General features: G+C 37.6%; 2 protein-coding genes across 4 annotated transcripts; one reads left to right on the top strand and one right to left on the bottom strand.

Moving 5' to 3' along the window:
• Positions 1-240: 240 nt before the first annotated feature.
• On the bottom strand, positions 241-10,188 carry fws (Conserved oligomeric Golgi complex subunit 5 four way stop). The gene is made up of 16 exons (XM_022075334.2): positions 10,049-10,188; positions 8,845-8,943; positions 8,525-8,649; positions 7,634-7,847; positions 7,375-7,517; positions 6,283-6,445; positions 5,842-5,957; positions 5,273-5,450; positions 4,667-4,838; positions 3,926-4,066; positions 3,140-3,273; positions 2,323-2,569; positions 1,768-1,923; positions 992-1,100; positions 706-909; positions 241-550 (listed from the first exon to the last, which is right to left on the bottom strand). The coding sequence occupies exons 1-16, from the start codon at positions 10,086-10,088 to the stop codon at positions 344-346; spliced, it is 2,448 nt and encodes an 815-aa protein (XP_021931026.1). The 5' UTR covers positions 10,089-10,188; the 3' UTR covers positions 241-343.
• LOC110835274 (transmembrane and coiled-coil domain-containing protein 4) lies at positions 10,138-20,551 on the top strand. 3 transcript variants are annotated; one of them, XM_022075337.2, is made up of 12 exons: positions 10,138-10,264; positions 11,239-11,369; positions 11,473-11,639; positions 11,900-12,044; positions 13,484-13,616; positions 13,890-14,134; positions 14,501-14,881; positions 15,070-15,272; positions 15,486-15,622; positions 15,779-15,903; positions 16,119-16,252; positions 16,423-20,551. In XM_022075337.2, the coding sequence occupies exons 2-12, from the start codon at positions 11,264-11,266 to the stop codon at positions 16,699-16,701; spliced, it is 2,055 nt and encodes a 684-aa protein (XP_021931029.2). In that variant the 5' UTR covers positions 10,138-10,264; positions 11,239-11,263; the 3' UTR covers positions 16,702-20,551. The 3 variants fall into 3 exon arrangements, with proteins under 3 accessions (XP_021931029.2, XP_021931028.2, XP_087215557.1); XM_022075336.2 differs by lacking the exon at positions 10,138-10,264 and adding an exon at positions 10,329-10,542; XM_087359431.1 differs by lacking the exon at positions 10,138-10,264 and adding an exon at positions 10,351-10,435.
• The last annotated feature ends 142 nt before the right edge of the window (positions 20,552-20,693 follow it).

A 20,693-nucleotide genomic window follows, 5' to 3' on the forward strand; every position in this document is an offset into this window, starting at 1 on the left:
AGAAAATGTGTGCAGGGAAATTTGGATTTAAATATGAAAATAATTCGAGCACTATAGAATGCTGCTTGTCCTTGACGTAAACATGTCGTGCATCGATTACTGTTACTCCACGCTCACTCGGCACAATGCACTTGAAATGAACCACAGATGCAGTAAGTAATTTTCCTTCAAAAATTGCAAGACTTTGCCTAAATAAAGTAATTTTCTTGGACATAAATGTAACAAAATAAGCAGCGCAAATTCACTTACTTTTCATTGCATGACAACCTTACATCATAAATGAATGCTACAGAGCCTGTGCCATTAACAGCATCACTAAGTAAACCACAAACTTACATCATAATTAACTGATCTGTTCTACACAATATGCCATTCCTCTCTCAAGAAGTGTGATCATGACTGGATACACACTGTGAAAACTTGTTTCCCCTCTCTGACGAACAATTTGTTGGTACCGCTGCAATGCTCCTCCGAGAAGCTCTAGTCGTTCTCGCTCTGATGGATGGCCGTCCAACCACTGAGAGAAACGGCTTATGGACCAGTTTGCACTCTGGAAAACATGAGTACTGTTGAGATTATACATTTAATATATATAAATAACTTGAATTGTCCAGATAAGGCAATAAATAAAGACCAAGACATAAAATAAATAAAAGACGGAAAATCCACACACGCTAAATGTTTATGATATCTCAAGTGATTTACCTGATGTGGTGAGAGAAGTTCATTTGGTCCACGAGAAAACATGGAGAGCAATACCAAGCTGTATGGAATTACATCTCCCAGAGCTGGACTATCCAACACCTCTTCGTCACCGAGGAAAAGTAATGAATGTGATGTACGCATCATTCGGTACTGGCGACTCAGTTCAGATGTCTGTCTACAGAGGGGTACCACTGCTACTTCCATCTGCAAATAAAATATTAGTGTGTGCATTTCATTCAGGGGTGCGTGATATTTGGATAAACAAGGTATATACTGGAACACAAACCTGGCTGAAATCTGCAGAAAGTCGGACACGCCCTCCTTCTCCCAAGGGACGAACTAAGCAAGCATGGTTGAGAAACAGCTGAATGCAGCGGTGTGCAACAGGAACAGAGCTGAAACAATTAAAACATTTCTTGTAATGATCACCTTCTGGTTCATACCTGAGTGTATATGCATTTATCAGAAGAATCAAACTACCAAATACAAGATATTCTAAAAACGCACACAATACATATATTATTACATTAAACTTTTTAATAATGGCTATTCTACCAGAGGCAATTTTCTTATTCTTCTCAGTCCCTCTTATGTGAATTAACGCCTCTTCTGTAAGACCTTGAGATAAACTGTGTAAAAATGTGCCAACATATTATTAAAAATTATCTTAATATATAAAGTAAAGCTGTCACGTTATACACCTGAGGAGGTACAGCTCCTACACATTCTCAACCTCGGCACTAGATGGGGGTGAGTGGCCAGTGTCACGCCCTGGCCGTGCTTTATCCTCAGGGAAAGGATCCCTGGAACCCAATGGACAGGAGGCTGGGTGGGTCCCAGAAACTCTCAGTGTCATATTTAATTAATATCCATTAAGCCAAAGTGAATAATGGCACACATTATCAACGATGAATCCTTGGGTTTGAGATTTAAAATCAAATTCGCAACATAAGTCTTCTGAAGCAGTCAGTATTATCGCTGATGTTATATCATGACGAAGCCATGCCATGTATATATACTGCTTTAATGCTAAGCACTTATGTTTTATAACGTAGATCTTACCATTTCATAACTATTTCTTGACTCTGGAATGGTGCCAAGTAATTGGTGGCTGCCCTGGCAATGAAAGCCTGTAATTCTTTCATGTACAAGGAACAATGGGCAGCATCTGTCCTCCTGCTGCTTGTATTAACGCTACTTTCTCCTTCTGCTAGTCCCCTAAAACCAGGATCATCATCATCATGACACGACACTAAAAGAGCCAGGAGACTTATAACTATTGAAATGTTATAAACAAAGTTTTTCCCCACCTAATACGCCGCAATATACGTCTAAGACCGAAATGGTAATATACGTTTCAACATATTTTAAATTCAAAAGAATTCAGAGAATGTATCACCGGAAATAAGAAACAACAGGAAAAATCACACTTTTTTTGCGAGTCTGTCTGAACAGGCACGGAATCCCAGCCAGTACCTGTTCATTTTGTTCATTCCAAAATTTCTCTAGCATCTTTCCATCAGAATCGTATATAATCTTAGATAATACAGTAAAGTAACATTAACATAAAAAAATGTTTTACTGAATCGCTAAACTTGCATGAGGTATGGCACTCACATGGAATAATCTTCATTATGAATGGTAAGAATAATTGCCTCTATAGCATCAGATATGGACGCTAAAAGAGGAGTGACTATATTTTGGATTAGTTTGTCCGTGTGGTTCAGCGAGTCCTGTATGATATTAGCGGCATCTGGCGATAAACTCGTCTTCATATTGACCATAACTCGTCCCACTTGTCCATTCAAGTAGTGTAACAAATTTGCTATGGATATATTTAGCATTTGCCCAGGTGTGCAAGTGTCTGAAACACAGCAGTCGAGCACATAATTAACATTTTGTTTTCGCTTATTTTTACAGGCGCTGAGGCAGAAAAGAAGAAGATCCCAGTTAAGAATGGAAATACAATGTCTTGTTAAAATTAAGTTTTCATTAAATAAAAATAAAAGTTTGTAATTAGGTGGTTGTAAATTTAAAAAAGGTTGAAGTGTACAGAGTATACACAAAAGAATGGCGCGGTTTCAAAAGTTAATAAAATATTTACTTCTCGCCTTATACGGGCACAACATACACCGTCAGGTGAGAAATAATCCTTTTATTAACTTTTGAAACCGCACCATTCTTTTGTGTATAACCTGTATAAGAATTTACTACTTGTGCCCTCTTACATTACAAATAATTCTTATTTTCATGAGATCAATTAATTTCCGTACAAAAACACGCCAACTGAGGTTAAAGACTGCCTTTCAAGCATATTACGTAAGCTCTTGTAGTGTCTTACATTGCTCAAAGGACAAGGACTTCATGAAAGTGGCCAACTTTTATTCAACGAAAGAACGAAAACAAATATTTCCCTTACCAGCACTGAACTTACCTATAACCTGTGTGGCTTCTCCATCAGTAACAATCATCTGTTCACACTTGAGGCAGAACAAGCGAACAGTCTTGCTGATGTTTCTAGCGACTGTGCAACTCAGAAATACATCAACAAGAGAGACACTCAGCTCACTGGATCAAAAAAATGAAACAAAACATTTTCCAAATTACTGTCTGTTATTAATAAATGTCAATACATGAGTATCTGTATGCATATTTATATATCCACAAACACGAAATGAAAATTATTGCATATTGTTGTTGTTGTTCCTTGGCTCTGCAACCCAGCTGTGGGTCTTCGACGCCTCCTATTCAGAGGTTTTTTTGGTCTTTGAAGTGTGCAATTGTGAATAGCGGGTGACCAGCCCACTGACTGCACAATTTATACTCAATCCTGATTTGACTGCCAGAGCCATCTATCAGTGAACTGGTGAGAAATGGCCGCTGAATTTTGCTTACATCTCGTTAATGCCCGTAAAGTTATTTTACATGACGTAAATCCACGACGTGGGACCACCGGCTTTACTTCCCCTCCGAAGGAAGTTGTGCTACGGATTTTTATCACCCTTAAAAATCCATCAACCTCGGCCGGGTTTGAACCCGCGAACCTTGGGTCCAGTGGCGAGCACGCTAACCACTAGTCCACCGAGGGCGACTGTTGCATATTAAACCAAAAAAATTATTCTTTGAGATAGACTATGACAAAAAATATAGAGAAATAAAAGGAAGGCAAATGCTTACATTCTAATTCTGAAACTAGTAAATTTATAAATTTTGTAATCACCTCGTAATTGTTCTGATGAGAGAATCAACTTCCTCATGAGGGGGAACAGCATCTCCAGAGAACATAAGATGGACAGGATCCAGCAACCGGGATACAGAACGTGATAAATATGCATTCTCAAACTGAGAAACCACCTCACGACTACAAAAAAGAATGAAGTAACATTTAGCCATATAATATACTAGAAAAGCAGCAAAAACTCATTTTTAATTTATAAATTCCTTTCTGGACTTGTACAGAAATATATATTTCATGAGGTGACCATAGGAATTACAAAAAAATATCTACGAAACAAATTAATACTAATTCTAACCACAATCATGACCAAATTTAAAAACATGAAACTTTATTTTTCATTCAGTGAAAACACCCATTTCTCTCTTATAAGTTTAAAAACTGTCTTAATAATGGCTTACCACTCCACTGCAAAGACTGAAATACATAAATTCATGCTGTTATCATTCATGTGAAATTTTCTGGGGAATGTTAAAATTTATTATGAAAATAATAATACAAAAAACTATTTACCCGGTTGGAAAAAAATGCTAAGAGCCGAACACATTAAAAATTATTCAGTTTTACAGGGTACTGACGGTGGTATGTCAGAATCAGGATCATTAAATTCTTGGACTATGCCCACCGTCTGTTTTTTTTTTTAAAATGGAAGTGTATGATATAAATTTTTCAAGTACTGATTTTAACTAATGCCCAAGAGACACATTAAGACAATCAGCAACTCACTTTATATGAAAGCTTCCAGAATCAGTGCCTTCTTGTTCTGTGCCTCTTGCCACGGTAGCTTCGATCTGCTCTGAGCTGTGATCGATGGCCTGAATCCTCTTGCACATATCGAGATAAAGACGAAGGAACTTTGGATATTCACCTTCAAGGGCTTGTTTTACGAACATTGAACCTGAAGAATTAACAGTCAGTATAGTGATCAAGCAAGCGCACTGGATGACCGGGGTTATATCCACGACAGGGACAAAATTTTTCTCCCAGGGGGTTCGTCATTGAGCCGGGCCTGGTACCCGGTGACAAACATGTTATCCGATCGGAAAGCTGGGCTAAAAATAGCGAGCACATCAAGCCCTATTGGCTAACGCGCAGACAATAACATGGAACTACGTCAGGTATACACAGGGCACGGACAGGATCTCCTACATCTACAGTACCCTGAGGACGATGACAAAGGTTCCCATAACGTTAGCATTTTCTTCAATAAACTAACTTACACGGCTGGTGGCCCAAGAAGAATTCATTATATTATACGCTCATCTATGCCTAGGTCTTCTGAGTGGTCTCGCTGTCATGGGAACCTGAAAACAATCAATAAAGCATGCTCACCCTGTGCCGCCTCGGCCAGTTCCTGTGCCAAAAGACTGGTGACATTCTGCCACAAATTGGCTGCCAGCTGCTGGTTTTTTTCAGGTAACAAATCCATGTAACAGGCTGAATTATGCTGTGACAACACTCCCGAGTCCCCTCGCAATTTACGCCTCAGTATCCTCTGTAGAAGCTCCACCTAAAACAAATTTTTCTTTCTTTCACGTTCAGAAAATCTAAAATTCACAAACTGTGAACAAGGGATATGGTGCGGGGTAGCCTAAAAACACTAAATGTCAGCGAATTTGGTGGGGGGGTTTAAGAGTGTGCCTTAAATCTATCGACACTTTTGTTAAAAGTCTATAGGAGTAACAGAGATTAAACTTATGTGTACTGAATGAAAATAAAGAAAATATATCTTCACCTGCTCGGACATCATTGATATCACTTTCATGACTTCAGAGTTTGTAGATCTGTTCTGCCCAATAACACGTAATCAGAATGTCACTACAGGTTCCCACAGTCTCATAACCTTGTAAGAAATAACATACATAATGATATGAGATATCATGAATTAGGGGTTGAATTACCTGATGACACTCTGTATATATAGCCGTGTCAAACAGAAGTTCCAAAGCTGCCCAAAGGCGAGAACGGAAGTTAGCAGTGTTGCCAGGTGAAGGCATGGCCGCTCTACCTGGAGCGCCTGTATATTAAAAGAACATGATAGATACGAATAAAAATATTGCGAGGATAAATATGAAGGATCTGGAACTGCAAATAAAAGAAAATAACTCAAATAATGATTCAGACTGAGATGGTTTATACAAATCATACGGAGTATTATTAACACATTCACTCCCGTATCCGAGTTTTTATCATTTAGTGGCGCTTTGTCCAGACTATTACATCCGACCATGGCCAGACAGCAACATGCCAGATCTTACCAGACCACGCAGCAAGCATACCAAAGTACCCAATTTAATTTTAAAGTACGCATTATATTACTGGGTTTTTAAAACAAAAAGTACCTCTGCCTTTGATGGCATCTGCTGCGGTCGCTTGGCTCAACGTATTTACGTCCAAAGCCTCTTTTATACTCTGCTTTATGTTGTGCTGTGCCGTCTCAAGCACGTGGCTTACTGTACCGTCAAGTGATCCAAGATTGCAAAAGACCTGCACAGCGGTTCCAACCTGTACAACATTTTCTACGGTGTATTACACAATAAAATGCGGTACAAAGAAATGAAGATACAAACAAAAATGATATCATGTATTCGTCTTGCTGCAGGACTTTCAACTTGGTTTGGTAGGTGGAGTCCCACGAGATCAACTTTATACTTTTCTACAAAGAAATGATTACGCAGTTTTATGTTCAAAAATGGCAGTGTACTTAGCATCATATCACTGTTTATCAATTTCTTGGTTCTAACTTATGTTCACACTGAATCTTGTGCAAAATTAAAAGCCATTATAGGCTGTCTTTCAAGTTGTATGTACACGACAATGGTAAATGTTATCACCTTCAACTTTTTCCTAAGAATGACTAATCCAAAGATCACTGTCTTCTGGGTTGTTGTGCCGTGTAGTCTGGTAGATGTCCACCAACAATTCAGAAGACTTTTTTGATAAATGACACAAAAAGGCCTCTTTGTGAATGAATTGTCAATTATAAAATTAAAACTCAGAAAATCATAACTGAAACCAACAAACATGACAATGACTCCCTCTAATAGACAGAGCCACTACTGACTCAAAACACATTTCCTGCTGACTTGGTATCATCAATTTATTTTTGACTAACAAGGCAAGGCAAGGCCGTGGTCTAGGCAACACGGAGTTTTCCTCCATGGCATCCCAACAATTACTCCATTCACACACAGAAGAAGGCAATGGCAAACCACTTCTGGATCATCTGCCAAGAACGTATATGAACAGGTCCCAGTCCGAGAAAAGGATGGAAGGATCCTGTTCATATGGACCTGACGTCAGACAGAACACTAAATAAATAACAATGATCTGCATGTGATGTATGATTAGGGCTATGATGAACACATGTGAGAACCAATAACGCTAAAAGTTAGAATCAATATTTGAAAATGGTTCAACATTTCTCTGTTAACCTGTGATAAGTTCTGAGTCTGAAGTCCTTGTGTTAGCATGAGTTTCGCCTGTCTCTCAACCTCAATTCGATGATTTCGAATGAACCGTTGATCTTCCTCTATCACCTCGAGTCCAGACAGATCGACGTCCTCGGACAACTGGGCTAGAAATAAATCAAATCAATTTTTAAAAATACAAATAATAACAGTAAAAAAATACAGGATTTGTAAACATGAATACCAAAATATTAACTTTTAGATTTGAGCTACAAAAGCATACTTAGTTCACTCAGGCTCTGTGCAGCCTTGGTGATATCAGGGTTAGAACCCTGCATCTGAGCTCCCAGTCGACGCGACAAATGCTGTATGCGAGCCACACGTCTCAAAAGATCCGAAGTCGCGTGGAGGTGAGACAACATCATAGTCTGCTGCTCGATCTTATTGAACGGCTCAACAATTTTTGTTCGCAGCCGCTCGACGGCAGACAGCAAGCACTAAGAAGAGCAACATGACACATACTGAAATACACGAACTACTAACATCAAAGTGGATTGTATCAAATAAGGAAACTGCACTGTTCTGTTAGTATCAACAGTTACGGTTCCCAAAAATCAGTAAAGTCATTGTGAGTTAACAGGCACAGTCCCAAATTAATTAATTTTAAAACTACTCAGATTCCATATGTCTTTAAAGTTTGTCCCACTTTACGCCATGTAGGCGTTTGGGGGGAGTTGAGGTATAGCTCCTCTCTTCCTTGACCTCGGTACTAGATGGGGGTGAGTGGTCAGCATCACGCCCCGGCTGGCTTTACCCCCGGGAAGGGACCCCCGGTACCCATTGGATAGGAGGCTGGGTGGGCCCCAGAGCCGGTCTGGACGCAGAGGCTAGAGGAAAAATCCTCTGCCCCCGTCGGGGATCGAACCCCGGTCGCCCAGCCCGTAGCCAGTCACTATACTGACTGAGCTACGCTGGCTCTTCAGATTCCATATGTCATCAACCTTATTTTAGAATTAAAATATCTGTATTATAATTCACCCATTTTTGCAATTATTCAGTTACAGATCACCAAATTATCTCGTGCTTTGTATGGACTGACATTTCTCTAATAGAACTGATGCGGCGGAGAAAGCAGGGCCACCCACTCAAAAGGTTTTCTATAATAATTCATTACCTGGACATGCGTCTGCATGACAGCAAGCACCCCATCCAGTTTTTCAACCCACGTTGCTTGTGACAGAAGATCTTCATGATTAGCCATAACCTGCCTCTGCAATTCCTTGTCCAGGAGACTGATCCCTAACATTACAGCAAAAACAACTGATTCTGAAATTACTGTACAGTTTAAAATACATCTAATTATATACACACAGACAGATCAATGATTCACAGAAGGTGGAATACATCTTAGGAAGAAGATAAACATGGAAAAAAAGTAATTTTAAAATATTTGTATCATTGAGATGAACAGACATACGCCTGAGCACAGCTCACCTTCAGTCAACTTCTTCAGCTGTTCTGTTGCTGCTAAACCTTGCAAAACTGCCTGGGACTTAACAGATGTATCATTCTGTAGAAACTGCTTATAAAATTCTGTAGCCATAAGAAATTAATTTTATAAATAATATATACACTTAAGTTAAAATATGTCTTTGAATTGTTACAATACATTTAGTTCTATCCATTTATGATTTAAATTACTCTCTCCAGATCTAAAGTAATTTAGTCTAACCTAACTGCACCCCACTGTTGTACATAATGCAATGCTTGAAATTGATGTGACCATAATATAAGTCATTTTGTCACTCAATAAGCACTTGTCATATACAAACACCTTATGTGTTCTGAAATGCTGTTACTGGTTGGTGTAGTGTCATCTTACTCGGTACTTTCCTGTCAGGATACACATTGCTAAATGCTTCATGAACAACAGCAAAACATGTCATAAAATGTTCAAGAAATAACACATTCTGTTCATGAATACACAATGTTCACACCAGAATAGAATTTGTAAGCAGCGGCCTAGCAGCCACAGTAAATTTTGGCAAGAGTGTCATGACGTAGGCTGGGAGAGCTGTTTATTCATGCTTCTGATTTACTTTTTTGTCACACATGATTGTTCTCAGACTGTATTTTAAATGGTACTGCTTGTTCATACACAACCAAATAATAAGATAATTACAGTTACATAAACAAAATTTGATGAATGATGCAAAGAAATTATCATATCTGGCTACCAACATAGGAATATGATTACAGATCACAACATAAGGAGAAATAGTGGCCAATAAGAGAGAACGGAGCTCTGAGAAAAGAAAGGAAAACTGTACACTAAACATGATTTAAAGGAAGTTTGACCTTTGAAACGAACTATATGTTGTTAATTACAAACTACTGCAAGAGTATTTCCATAATACACTGTCCCAGACTATAAGATTTTATGGAAAAGCGAATCGTATATGGTACATTGTGGCCTCTTCAGATTAATGCTACCCAAAGGTTTACATGCCCTCTAAATGTTGTAAATAAGTTAATTAAAATTAACTGTGTTCTTCCTGTATCACGTGTAGGTTATGCTCCAAATTACAATATAATAATACTTATTGACAGTTAACGTGAAATTAAAAGACCGCAACACTATAAAATCCTTCAGCAAACATAATACATTAGAGTTTTTCTCGAAAGGTTCAAATATTACCATCACGCTCAATTATATCCCATACGTCTGTGTCTGTCATTGTAATTATATTCGGTCTTGAGCAGCTAGTTTTACTAGATCATGCTGATCAACGAATAACTATTTACTGTTTAACAAGTATTAATTCTAATTAACAGATACGCAACACGTATACGTATAAGAATACGCCGGAAGATCGAGTGGCTTAACAACAGCTATTAATTGGAGTTGAAACAGGTGAGTGCACACTTGGGGTACCAACACTTACATATCCGTTTTCCCATATTTTTGTGGAACCGTAACTCTGCCTGTTTTAACGCACTGTGCGTTTATTCTGTGTCGTTGGTGTTTGTGCATTGACGTTTAATGTTATGATTTTTTATTGTTCCTGGTTGCAATTTATTAAAAGTAAGCTAAAGTTTAAGGTGCCAGACAGTTTTGCCGACAATCCATACTCATTTAAATGTTATCTGTGTTTTCTTGGATACATGTTATACAGAAAGCTGAATAATAAGGTACTTAAAATTAATTACATTGTTTCTGTAGAAAGTGAGGTTATATGAGTTTGGGTATTGGATTAACTGAGTTCACATAAGTTGTTTACTTAAAATGTTTTTTCTTCTTAATGTGAGATCTATCACTACAGATCATCCTCAGCTTGTTGATAGTTACAGTGACAAAATTATTACGTACTTGTTTATAAATTAATTTTCAAAGCTGTGGAGAACAGTTCTGTGTAACACTAGTCCCTTGATAAAACTGTAGAATTGGATACTTCCCCAGCTCACACACATCGCTCTACCCATGTGAATGTTCCTCATATCACACTTAAAGTTGCTGACATAATCCATGACAAGGTGTAGAAATACGAGTATAATGGGTTCTAACTGTAGCTTGTTACATTCAGTTTTGCTATTTTTCTGGACTTGGTCGATCATTCAGTATTGGGATTGGGATTGGGATTATCAGACAGGAGCAGATCAGGTCCAGAACAGCAGTATTGAAGGTGACAAAGTGTTTAGCTATTGCAACTAACATTACAAAAGTCTGTTGTAATGCTTTGGTTTAAAAGAAAGACTATTTAAGCATTGGTTTAATGATGATCAGTATTAGCATTAGTAATAATTGGTTAAGAGTTTATAAACTTATAAAGGAAAATGTTTCTGGTGTTCATGACTTTCATGCCTAAACCAGACAGTATTCAATTTCAGGACCAGTTAGGTTTTTTTTTCTGTGATGGAGACTAAAGAAGGAGAAGAAGAAGAAGAAGAAGAGTGTGAGAAATGTGAGGCTGTTAAACTGTCACATGACATTTTTCATGCACCATCATTAAAAGATAAAGGTAAAATATTTAAATATGTGAATACAGGGAAGTTTGAGATGTTAATTGCTTCAGACTGGTGTGTTCATATGTAAATGTTGTACGGGTGTTTGTTTCGGTTCAGGATACAAAGTGGGAGAGCTTCACACACTGCTCTCAGATGCTGGAGTTTATTCATATGCTGCAATCTGTGCCTTGGCTCTGCATGAGTTATATGACAATGCGTGGGATCAGAAGTTCAATCATCAGTGCATAAAACTCATCCTTGAACACTTGCATTTACCCAAGCAGGTACTGATCCATATCAAGTAATCAAAATACATTTTGTATTTACTTATTCTATGACTCATATCAAGAGTTGAGGTTATGTTGTGTTGTCATACTGCCTCCGTCATCAGGGCGACCTGATGACGGAGGCAGTATGACCTCTGAAACGTTGGTTAACATCGACCAGACTACACGGCTCAACAACCCAGAAGACAGAAATCTTCATACTCACCTTTGTGAAAACCTCAAATCTTACAGGTGCGTGTTTTTTTCTCTCCCTTTAGGTTGAAGCTGTGATGATTAGTCTGATCGAGGGCCAGGGAAGCCAGTCGCCTAATGCTTATGTGGAATTGTTATTAAGTGAACCAACGCTTAATGGAAAAGCTTTATTGGTCATAGAGGATCTTATAATGGTAGCTGTTCATGGAGGTAATTAACTGTATTAATGATTAATTTCGCTTGCTATTAATAAAATGGGATTTATTTAATGTACTGGATTCAACTGACTCAGAATGGAGTCCAGTTAAAGGGAATTAGTTATTGAAGATGGCCCCTCTTTTGAATTGTAGTGCCATGTAGCCTGGTGTAAGTTTACTGATGTTTCAGAGGTACCTGCTACCTCAGAAACATTGGTAAACGTCTACCAGACTGCACAGTGCTGCAACCTAGCGGACAGACATCTGTAGCCTATAGTTAATTTAAGTAATTATATATTGGTTATGTGGCATCTTGTAATATGGAACAAATATTTGGAGTGCATTCACAGTAATTCAAATTTATGTATTAGAGTGGATAACACATTATTAAAGTGAAATAGTCTTTGTCATATAAATATTTATATTGACAGATAAACAATGAAATAATTTAATTTTTACAATTTTATTGCTTCAAGGACTTGCAACTGGTGAGTATTCATGTACTTAATGCACCCATGGAAGAAAATTATTTATATGTACCACCTATTTCAGCAATCCAAACATTTCATTTTTACCTACAGAGGGTATTTGTGGATTTTGTATGATTTTAAGAGTATAACATCAAGAAATCTGTCTTTGTAATGGTAAAGACTTAATGTTTTATTTTTTCATTGGAACTGAGTCATTAAATATTCTTTGGATAGTTCTGGTTTCGAAGAGTTAAAATCATGTTTTAATATGAATTCCTAACATAGCCTGAATAATAAATTGATGGTGGCATTTAGGTTCTAGATGGCAATGCAGAAATTGGTGGGATTATATATACAAGAATAAAAATTTAATAGTATTTTTAATTCAGTATCATGGACATTCAGTTATCTAAGACGTGTGTTAATAGTTGATGAAGGGATGTTCTTGTGACTAACATATGTTTCTTCATAATAAATTAGCTTTCATTATGTAGCAGCTTTACCCAGATTACGTATAATCTTATTAAATTGCCCATAGATTTAGGCATTGACTCTGTGTGTCTTACGACACAGTTGTGAAGATGATCTCTACACACATTGCAGCAACGAAATTAGCAGCAAATTAGAAATGGAAGGATAATATTAAAATGTATCTCTGAAAAACGGCGTGTGATGCGAACTTAATTGAAATATCTCGAGACAGGGTCCTCCAACTGGCATTTGTGATGACAGTAATGAAGATTTCATAATGTCTTGAGTAGCTGAATAGCTGTCATCTGATTAGGAACTACGATGTACTAAGTTATTCATTGGCATAATTATTTGGAGTAACTGTGTTGCACCATTCACCTGTTCGCACAAAGTATTAACGAATAGTTCTATGCATTCTTTTCATAAACGAAAAATAAATGTATAAAATACGTTTTTATTTCTGGTTATATAAATACGTACTTTAATTACGTGTTTTCATCGTGATTTATAGGAGAGTATGATGCCAGATTACGTGTCCTAATTCGTCATGTTGCCAAATTGCTAGATGTAGCACCGGAACTTATTGATTTTTATGAAGAATCAGCTGTGGACTATCTGACAGATGACCAGAAGGAGATTACTGAGTAAATATATTATGTTATTAAACTTATTTGAACAACTGAATTGTCTAGTCATATTTGAAAAGTGTAGTTTTTAAGTAGTTAGTTACTGCGGTAGAGGCTTTATGACTTGAACACAGTTGAGATATCACATGTGAAGAACCAAGAATATAAACCATAAATTAATCCAGGAAGCAGAGAGCACTTTATTGATAATTAAAAGAGCCAATAGTATATGTCACCCTCAGTAAATCATGAAATGGTGTTGGTCATTAAGTTTTTCCTGATATATTCCAGAGATGAGAAGAAAGAGCAGAGTCTTCGCCAGCGCACAAAGAAAATAAAACGATATGCTCTGATAGGCTTGGCAACACTTGGAGGCGGCACTGTGTTAGGACTGACCGGTGGCTTGGCAGCAGCTCCTTTGATCGGTGCTGGAGTCGGCACATTTCTTGGAGGAGCTAGCGCTGCGGCTCTCAGTTCGACAGCCGGCGCAGCCATAATCGGCTCTCTGTTTGGTGTGGCAGGAGCTGGTCTGACAGGTACTGAAGTGTTATAATTGCACAGTATAGTGTAATAGTGGTTTGTTGAGAGTTAGTTCTTTGGCGTAGTTCTCGAATGACGTTGACTTTTTTAAACAGACTGCTTCTGAATCGGTCTGTGCGAGGCAGAATGTTATAAACGAAATGTTATATGATTTTCACTTGGCAGAATACTTAAAATAAAAATGAAACAATCTTAAGTATGTAGCGGATGTAGTGAAAAATGTCAGAATGTGCTGCTGTAATTATCTCTCCAGTAAGTGCCATGAATGAGGAGTGGGAAATTTTTCAGTCAGACAGCCAGTTGTGACATAATATTAGACACACTGTACCCAGATGCAGAGACCTGCTACTTGAATTTTGCAGGGTTCAAAATGAGGAAGAGGGTTGGTGAAATTGAAGAATTTGCCTTTGGATGCCTGACACCACGAAACCCAGACGATTCTGATGAGACGAATGACCCGGATGAGGGAGCATCATCAATCCACAACACGATCAACAGCGATGCTACTCCCCAAATCATGACACAACAGCTTCATATTACAATCGCCATATCTGGCTGGCTTTCCGATGACCACCGCGACAACTTCACTAGGCCATGGAGGTCCCTGTTTAGTTCACGTGAACAGTATTATCTCCGTTATGAGTCTGCTTATTTGCTTGAGCTGGGGAAGGCCATGGATTTAATCCTCAGTTTCGCTGTTTCCATGGCAGCGCAGGAGGCACTGAAATATACGGTACTGGCAGGTTGGTATGTTGTGTATTGCGTAAACATTTTTAAACTTTTTATTAAGTTTAAATCTCTGTATTCATTTCCTCTATCAATCTTTAACATTAGTTTCAGTGCTAATTAATGAGAATGCATCTGAACACACCCGTGTACAATCAAGTTTCGTGCTATTAATTGTCTTTAATTTCTGTGACGATTGTTACAGGTCTTATAAATGCAATAGCATGGCCATCTTCACTAATCACTCTCGCATCAGTGATTGACAATCCGTGGGGCGTGTGTTGTCGTCGATCGGCCGAGGTCGGGAAACAGCTCGCCGAGGTTCTGCTCTCCCGTGAACAGGGTCAGAGACCGGTCACACTCATAGGCTTCAGTCTGGGTGCACGAGTCATATATTATTGTCTCCGTGTAAGAATATCCAGATCCTAATAATCTATGACATAGGCCTAACTTTTTCCTTTTAAATAAATACATACACACGTACTATCTTTAGTAGTCCCTGAGTGCTTCATGCTTTACCTGACTTCGTTTGCAATTTCTGAACTTTGCGTATTTCCAACCGTAGCATATTGAAAGAGCATTGCGTGTTGCAGTGTTGGATTATGGATTCCAATGTTGCAGGAGATGTCGCAGCGAGACAGATGTGAAGGAATAGTACAGGATGCCATTCTCCTTGGTACACCTGTGACAGGTGCTCCACAGGACTGGCAGAAGCTCATGAGGGTGGTGTCTGGAAAGATTGTTAACGGTTACTGCAGGCACGTGTTTCTTCGCCGCAGGTTTAGAAACGAGGACAAAGTCGTAACATTTGTTTACGTTCTTATTCACTGAGAAGCATAATTATCAGTAAAATGTTTCTAAATGTCTGGTCTAATTTAAGTTCAGTCATGTCATAAACTGTATTTCTGCCACAGGAGTGACTGGTTGTTGAAGTTCTTGTACCGCACGCTGTCCATGTCTAGTAATGTGGCAGGATTGCATCCGGTTGTCGTGCGCGACCGGCGAATGTTCAATGTTGATCTAAGTGATATTGTTTCTGGTGAGTGAACAGTCAAAATCTTATATATTTGTACTTGTCTTTTCTAGTTTGTAATTACCTTTAGATTGTTTTCTTTTTTTGTTATTATGTGTTCTTTGCACAAAGTATTTCTTGTCCCGTTGTTATTCACTTTCAAAAATCAAGTCAGAAAACTAATATTTGATTACTGTTCCCTGACAATTTTAAATGCGTGTATTAATTGCTATTGATTAAAGGCCACGGTGAGTATCCAGAGAAGATCGATGCTATATTGAAAGCTGTTGGAGTCAGAACACGGGATGATATCGAACACCTTGAGGTCGGAAGACTTTTTAAGTCTTCCGACCTTCCAGGGAATGAACAAGCGAAGGTACTGGTATGGTTTTGTATTTTGTTCACTTAGTGGGTAATGCCCTAGTCATTATTATTATGCAATTCTCTCTCTTTACCATCCCAGTACTGTTTAAAAGCTACAAATGGGAAGCATGCTTTAAAAGAACCGTACAGTGACATTTTCATTCTTACGACTTTTTTTTTCAGATTTCACTGCTTTCTTTAAGGCTTTCAAAATCAGACAAGTCTTTGCACCTCAAGCTTCATGAGGAATGTTCAAACGCTGATTCAGCTTCAGTGACTACGGAGACCGCAACAGATGCATCAGCAATGTGTAATGCTGTTGTTACTTCTGGGACTGTTGAAGCAAATCGCAATTTATCTCCTGCTGCAAACATCGACGACAACGAATGCACAATAGACGCAGCAGATGAAGCCGTGGAGTCATCACCACCAAAACAATCCGCAGATGAAAGCGAAGATTAACAGCTATCCTCTACGTCACATGGTTCCAGGTTATGAATACACAGTATTATACGGAGATGTGCAAACAGCAGGGTTCTGTTATCTTTGGTTCACTTCGATTCTTAATACATTGGTACTAAAATTTTAATATTCTAGAGATATTTGTTTGTTATATGTTAAGAAATGCATACTGAAGGATACAGAGAGTTTTAATTAAGAAAGTGTGTCTCGGTCTAAGGTACGTGCATAATTTCAATATGAATATCTGTACCAAGTTGAATGCCGATTTTTTCAATACATTGTAAATAAACAAAACTTCAACAGGCATAATGGATCAGTAAAAGAAATTGTGTAACTTTGATTTCATACGTGTTTTTGACGATCTTAACATACAAACTTGACACAGGTGAGGATCACTCAGGTTTATGTGATCTTTGAATTAATTTCATGCATGAAATGGTTCTTTTCAAACTTATAAAACATGTTTTAGTAATTACAGTAAAACTTTTAGACACATTTATTAAAGTTTAGTCAGCAAGTTCGAAAGAGGGTCGTTGTCTGGCTTTGGGCAAAGAATAGAGCAATGTTCTGAATCGCATGATACACCATTTAGGTACCACTACATTAGTATGTAATGCTTTTAAGACATTTTTACTTAACATTCATTTGTCCTAATTAAGAGATAATTTATGCATTCACCGACAATATAGAATACGACCAGTGAGTCTAGTAGCAGCGCATCGGAAACCAAAAACCAGCTAAATAAAAATAAACGGCATAACCTTTCATTATGACGTAACTAAATTCATGATGGAATGTCTTCTTGAGCAGGGATTTTTATTTAACTGATCAAGAAATTCGCTGCCAAGTGACATGAAGGTCCATCACTGTATTATATATCATTTTTCTCTTTGAATCCAGTTTAATATTGCATATCTGCCTCTGTTGTTTGTCACATCTCTTCCCATAAGCATTTATAACAACAATTTGTATGTATTTCTTGTTTTATGTATTTGCTATGTGTCTAGTGCATCATATCATGTTTTTTAATTACTCCTACAGAATCAGGTAACAGTACAAAGTATGAAGTTTGTTGCAACTTTTTTCCCACACACTGTAGCTTTTAATACACAATACGTATATCTTCAAGAATATTTTTACATTGTTCTTATGGGTTTGGAATTACTACAGTTTGCATATCCGAAGAGAATGGGTTTTGTTACAAATGACTTTGCTGGTATAAATTTGTTATATGAAAAGTAAGGATTTTCTCATCATACAGGGATGTTAACAAAGTGTATGTTGTACTTGAATATTCTTGTCCAAATTCACGGCAGACATCTGTATGAAATTTCATAAACTCATGGCCTATGTCCCAAAACATGATTTTTACAAGGTACTATTGTCTGTTTGATCCTACACGATGTTGCAGATGTGACTATTAGAATAAGAAAGAATGCTGTACAAACGTAAGCCATACTTTTTCCAAAAAAAAAATACATATCATAATTGAGAAGTAGAAGTTTTAAGGTATTAAAGTATAATTTGAAAAATGTATAGGAATCTATACATTTTCAACTACAGAATATCCAGAGTTCCTAGTCCAGTAAAAGTTAACATTAATTTATTTCAAAGAGAATTTGTTGAAGGACAAAGGCAATCTATTGCAGCTTTAAAATTTTTCGATAGGTTGTATAAAATATAGATATTAAATATTTCACATTGTAAAAAAAAAATGTTGATCGTCAGCATGTCAAATTATTTTATTCATAGGCGTATTTGATAATGGAACATTTCAGGAAGAAAAGCATTTCACTCTACACTAATGATAGGTGCTTATGCTGTTTTTGAATGAAGAGTAAATCACATGTATTTTTATAGTATAAAAACATAGATCGCTATTTTGCATAATATATTGTAGTACTTTTGAGATGGCATATATTATTTCTTTAACAAGTGTTGTCAGTGCATTACAGTCGAAACAGAACATATCAGATCATTCCTTCCTATAATGACGAAGAATATAGCCTGTTTACAATTTGTATGATTAGAATAATGAAGTGTGTTTGTGTATTCAATATCTGAAGAAACAAGCATAATTATTTGAGATGATATAATGATTGTTATATGGTTATTTTCTTATGCGTTTTGCTTATCTAGTTATTACGAGGCTCGTCCATAAAGTAAGTTTCCCTGGGGCCGTTTACAGAAACAAAACACAATTTCATGGAAATATTTATTGCAACAGATACAGCAAGTGACCAGCTATTTTTCAACATATTCGCCACCGGAATTGAGACATTTGTCATACCGTGGGACCAACTTTTGAACACCTGTGTCGTAGAAGTCTGCCGCCTGGGATTGGAACCACTGTGTGACAACCATCTCCGCCTCTCTGTCATTCTCAAAACGCTGACGCTGACCGGACAGGAATTTCTTGAGGTGTAGGAAAAGATGGAAATCACTGGGAGCGAGGTCCGGGCTGTAGGGTGAATGATTAAACACCTCCCAGCTGAACTCCTGCAGGAGACTTGCTGTCCGTCGAGCCGTGTGCGGCCTAGCGTTATCACTGACCGCACTTCACAGTCGGCGGGAGCTGGAATAAGAACCTCCATCTTCAACAGCTGCAACGATGCTACTGTGAGAACGCGGGAAGTGCCGTTAGTGCATGCGCCATGCTACGTCATTGCTCTATCACGTACGCACAGTCGCTTCGCGCAATATAAGGTTTGCTAGCTGTGGGACGAGTGGGAAACTTACTTTTGGGACGCGCCTCATAGATATTTGTGTGTGCGTGTGTTTACACACTAGCTTCTTCCAGTAAGTATTAAGGGACGATAGAATAAAATGAATATATAAAATAGAATTCAGTGAACATAACTTGTGTAACTTGTTTACCATTTATGTTTACTTAGTTGAAAATATTTTTTTTTCTGTTGATCGTGCATTTAAATTATAGTCAACCTGCATACATTTCCATCGTAAATGTATCTTAGGTGCATTTTGGTGTCAGGTAATAGCTTAGACTACATTTGTTGATTATATATGTAACTAGAACACGCTTTCTAGAGACTATTGCATGTACGTCTTGTTGGTGCTATTTTTCACTAGATGATGGAAAAAGTACAGTGAAGTTACTGAATGACTTAAGTAGTTGAGTTGTGCATGTTCTTCCAAGTACAGTAAGTTAAATAATTTATGAGTCGTGAACCTGTTTCAATTAGAAATGAATCGATTAGAATTTAATGTGCTGTTACATATTTTGTTTTGTTTGTTTATTGCATCATAAAAGGCTATAAATTGTAATACTTATTTACCATTTTATTTATGTTGTCTGTGATAGTGAAAGAGTTGTTCGACCAAAACACAATATAGTTTATCTGCGAGGCTTTAAGATGAGGATAAATTTATGCCTGTGCCACATTATGCTGCAAAGTTACGGTGCATCTTTCCGAGTACCATCAAGTGATAGCATACATTTCAGTCGGCATTACCAGTTAATCCTGAGATGTCTAGAATTAAGTGAGTTTGACGATGGCTGTCTTCTGGTTTGTTGCGCCATGTAGTCTGGTACAAGTTTACTGACATTTCAGAGGTGCTTGCTGCCTCAATCATCAGGGTGATATGTTGATGGAGGCAGCAAGCACCCCTGAAAATCAACTTACATAGATCATAAGAGGTGTACTGAAAATGCTGTGCTAAGTGTGATAACAGATTAAATCTGCACATTATTTTAGTTGTGAATACAATGTATTATCAAATTCATGTATCAAATTTCCTTCTAAAAGTAGGGAATAATAAACTCATGTATGATGAAGCAAATTTAGGAGGGAATAAAATAAATCTGGCCTCTTTGACCATTTAAAGCTCAGTGGTAATTGAGTATATTTTCTGCCTGCTTCAATATTTGCCTTCTCTGCATTTTGCCCACGGTGTATTTATAGGTCTTTTATTATTCTCACAATAAATATAAACTATTTCCCTAAGCAGCACAATTGCTGATGCTGTATGAC

The sequence above is a fragment of the Zootermopsis nevadensis genome, unplaced genomic scaffold (assembly GCF_977971745.1).
Source record: "Zootermopsis nevadensis isolate Lab colony 2312 unplaced genomic scaffold, Znev_1.0 Znev_ptg000031l, whole genome shotgun sequence".
Taxonomy (NCBI): Eukaryota; Metazoa; Arthropoda; class Insecta; order Blattodea; family Termopsidae; genus Zootermopsis; species Zootermopsis nevadensis.

Excerpts from the sequence above, each read along its gene's own strand:
- LOC110835274 (XM_022075337.2), top strand. The coding sequence starts at position 11,264 with ATGGAGACTAAAGAAGGAGAAGAAGAAGAAGAAGAAGAGTGTGAGAAA. Across the intron at positions 15,623-15,778 it reads ATTGTTAACGGTTACTGCAG|GAGTGACTGGTTGTTGAAGT; the intron begins GCACGTGTTTCT and ends TTTCTGCCACAG. Across the intron at positions 16,253-16,422 it reads CAGGGAATGAACAAGCGAAG|ATTTCACTGCTTTCTTTAAG; the intron begins GTACTGGTATGG and ends TTTTTTTTTCAG.
- fws (XM_022075334.2), bottom strand. The coding sequence starts at position 10,088 with ATGACAGACACAGACGTATGGGATATAATTGAGCGTGATG. Across the intron at positions 7,848-8,524 it reads TCATGCAGACGCATGTCCAG|TGCTTGCTGTCTGCCGTCGA; the intron begins GTAATGAATTAT and ends TGCTCTTCTTAG. Across the intron at positions 4,067-4,666 it reads TCTGGAAGCTTTCATATAAA|TCGTGAGGTGGTTTCTCAGT; the intron begins GTGAGTTGCTGA and ends TCTTTTTTGTAG.